Source organism: Octopus bimaculoides, chromosome 28 (genome assembly GCF_001194135.2).
Source record: "Octopus bimaculoides isolate UCB-OBI-ISO-001 chromosome 28, ASM119413v2, whole genome shotgun sequence".
Taxonomy (NCBI): domain Eukaryota; kingdom Metazoa; phylum Mollusca; class Cephalopoda; order Octopoda; family Octopodidae; genus Octopus; species Octopus bimaculoides.
In genome coordinates, this window is record NC_069008.1 from 15,409,916 (window position 1) to 15,412,758 (window position 2,843).

General features: G+C 34.0%; 1 protein-coding gene across 1 annotated transcript; it reads left to right on the forward strand.

Annotated features, from left to right (window-relative positions):
- The first annotated feature begins 6 nt into the window (after positions 1-6).
- LOC128246992 (zinc finger protein 62 homolog) lies at positions 7-2,836 on the forward strand. Its single transcript, XM_052977402.1, has one exon. The coding sequence runs from the start codon at positions 369-371 to the stop codon at positions 2,337-2,339; it is 1,971 nt and encodes a 656-aa protein (XP_052833362.1). The 5' UTR covers positions 7-368; the 3' UTR covers positions 2,340-2,836.
- The last annotated feature ends 7 nt before the right edge of the window (positions 2,837-2,843 follow it).

A 2,843-nucleotide genomic window follows, 5' to 3' on the forward strand; every position in this document is an offset into this window, starting at 1 on the left:
ATTGACATAACAGAAGAAACATCCTCAATATCTACCATGTTTTAAAGACTAAAAGAAAATATTATATGAAACAGATGTACCAGATTGTTTTTTACAAATCTTTGGCAGAATTCATGTGAAACATTTCCTCTGAAATAATATTATAAGCAAAATTTCTGAACATCACCAACTGGAGTGTCAAGAAGAGTAGCTTATGTGTTGATTAAATTTGCTAAACAAATGTAACACTGGACAGAAATACAACAGTAGAAGTGCATGTAAGGAATAAAGTATAAAAACAAAAGCAATAAAAATATATAAACTGGGATTTTAGAGGAAAAATAGTGGAAAAGAATGAGAAAAGTATACGATTGATTTCCCCTGAACCTATGACAAAAGAGATGGGATCATTCGAATGTGATATCTGTACAAAGTTCTTCCTTCAAAAAGGTGACCTACTTAAGCACAAACGTATTCACAAAGGAGAGAAACTATATCATTGTGATATCTGTGGTAAATCATTCTCTTGTAGTAGTGGCCTTACTGTGCACAAACGTGTTCATACAGGAGAGAAACCATATCATTGTGATATCTGTGGTAAATCTTTCTCTCGAAATAGTCAAGTTACTGCGCACAAACGTACTCATACAGGAGAGAGACCATATAACTGTGATATCTGTGGTAAATCATTCTCTCAAAATACTACCTTAAAGAAACACAAAAATATTCATACAGGTGAGAAACCATATCACTGTGATATTTGTGGTAAATCATTCTCTTGCAGTAGTAAGTTATCTACACACAAAAGTGTTCATATAGGAGAGAAACCATATCATTGTGATATCTGTGGTAAATCATTTTCTCGAAGTAGTAATGTTACTGCACACAAACGTACTCATACAGGAGAGAGACCATTTCACTGTGATGTCTGTGGTAAATCATTTCCTCAAAGAAATCATGTAACTGCACACAAACGTATTCATGGAGGAGAGAAACCATATCATTGTGATATCTGTGGTAAATCTTTCTCTAGTAATGGTTACTTAAATGTACACAGACGTATTCATACAGGAGAGACACCATATCATTGTGATATTTGTGGTAAACCATGCTCTTATGATAGTGCCTTAGCAAGACACCAACGTATTCATACAGGAGAGAAACCATATCATTGTGATATCTGTGGTAAATCATTCTCACAAAATACTCATTTATCTAAACACAAAAGTATTCATACAGGAGAGAAACTATATTATTGTGATATCTGTGGTAAATCATTTTCTGGAAGTAGTAATGTTACTGCACACAAATGTACTCATACAGGAGAGAGACCATTAAATTGTGATGTATGTGGTAAATCATTCTCTTGTAGTTTTCATTTATCTACACATATACGTAGTCATACAGGAGAGAAACCATACCATTGTGATATCTGTGGTAAATCATTCTCACAAAATACTCACTTATCTAAACACAAAAGTATTCATACAGGAGGGAAGCTATATCATTGTGATATCTGTGGTAAATCATTCTCTAGTACTGGTTACTTAAATGTACACAGATGTATTCATACAGGAGAGACACCATATCCTTGTGATATTTGTGGTAAATCATTCTGTAGTAATAGTTACTTAACTGTACACAAACGTATTCATACAGGAGAGAAACCGTATCATTGTGATATCTGTGGTAAATCATTCTCACAAAATACTCACTTATCTAAACACAAAGGTATTCATACAGGAGAGAAACTATATCATTGTGATATCTGTGATAAATCATTCTCTAGTAATGGTTACTTAAATGTACACAGACGTATTCATACAGGAGAGACACCATATCATTGTGATATTTGTGGTAAAGCATGCTCTAATAATAGTGCCTTAGCAACACACAAACGTATTCATACAGGAGAGAAACCATATCATTGTGATATCTGTGGTAAATCATTTTCACAAATTCCTCACTTGTCTACACACAAAAATATTCATATAGGAGAGAAACCATATCATTGTGATATCTGTGGTAAATCATTTTCTCGAAGTAGTTATGTTACTGCACACAAACGTACTCATACAGGCGAGAGACCATATAACTGTGATATCTGTGGTAAATCATTCTCACAAAATACTCACTTATCTACACACAAAAGTATTCATAGAGGTGAGAAACCATATCGTTGTGATATTTGTGGTAAATCATTCTCTGATTGTAGTAATTTATGTGCACACAAACGTATTCATACAGGAAAGAAACCTTACTGTAATATCATGGAGTCTGACGACATAGCTGAAGATGTAGTGGGTGGGGTGATGACATCACCTTCACTGAAGACACACCCAGAGATGAGCCTGCTCTAGTCCTTCCTGTTGGTCATGGCTTTGTAGTCTGTTGCTGCTGTCAATGTCATGTCTTACATTGTTTATCCTATTCAGTATTTAGCAGCAATCATAATGTCAGCAGTTTTCATACCCAGTGTAAATCATCATAATACAGGTAACACTCTTCCAACATTCAGATGGTTTCCACTCCTCTCTATGTTAGCTATTTTCAACTACATCTTTAATCTTTATGCACTCCCACGATATTGACTTCGGCAATACATAAAATGTTTTTCTTAAAGAAAATGACATAAAATATTGTGAAATTAAGCCTGAACACGCAGTGTACCAATGTTTATATTTACAAAATTGCAGACTCTGCACTTCTGATGTGTAAATTGTTTCTTAAAGACATCATATAAATGTACCTTTTGTATGAATTATATCTGACAGCTATCTCTTGTTGGCCCCCTTTGTCTTTCATTGTATTCTGTGTTTAACCTTGAAAAGCTATGAAATTGTGTTTTTGAGAGAAACGAATTT

What these genes read in the sequence shown, in the direction of transcription:
- LOC128246992 (XM_052977402.1), top strand. Translation starts at nt 369, where the DNA reads ATGACAAAAGAGATGGGATCATTCGAATGTGATATCTGTACAAAGTTC.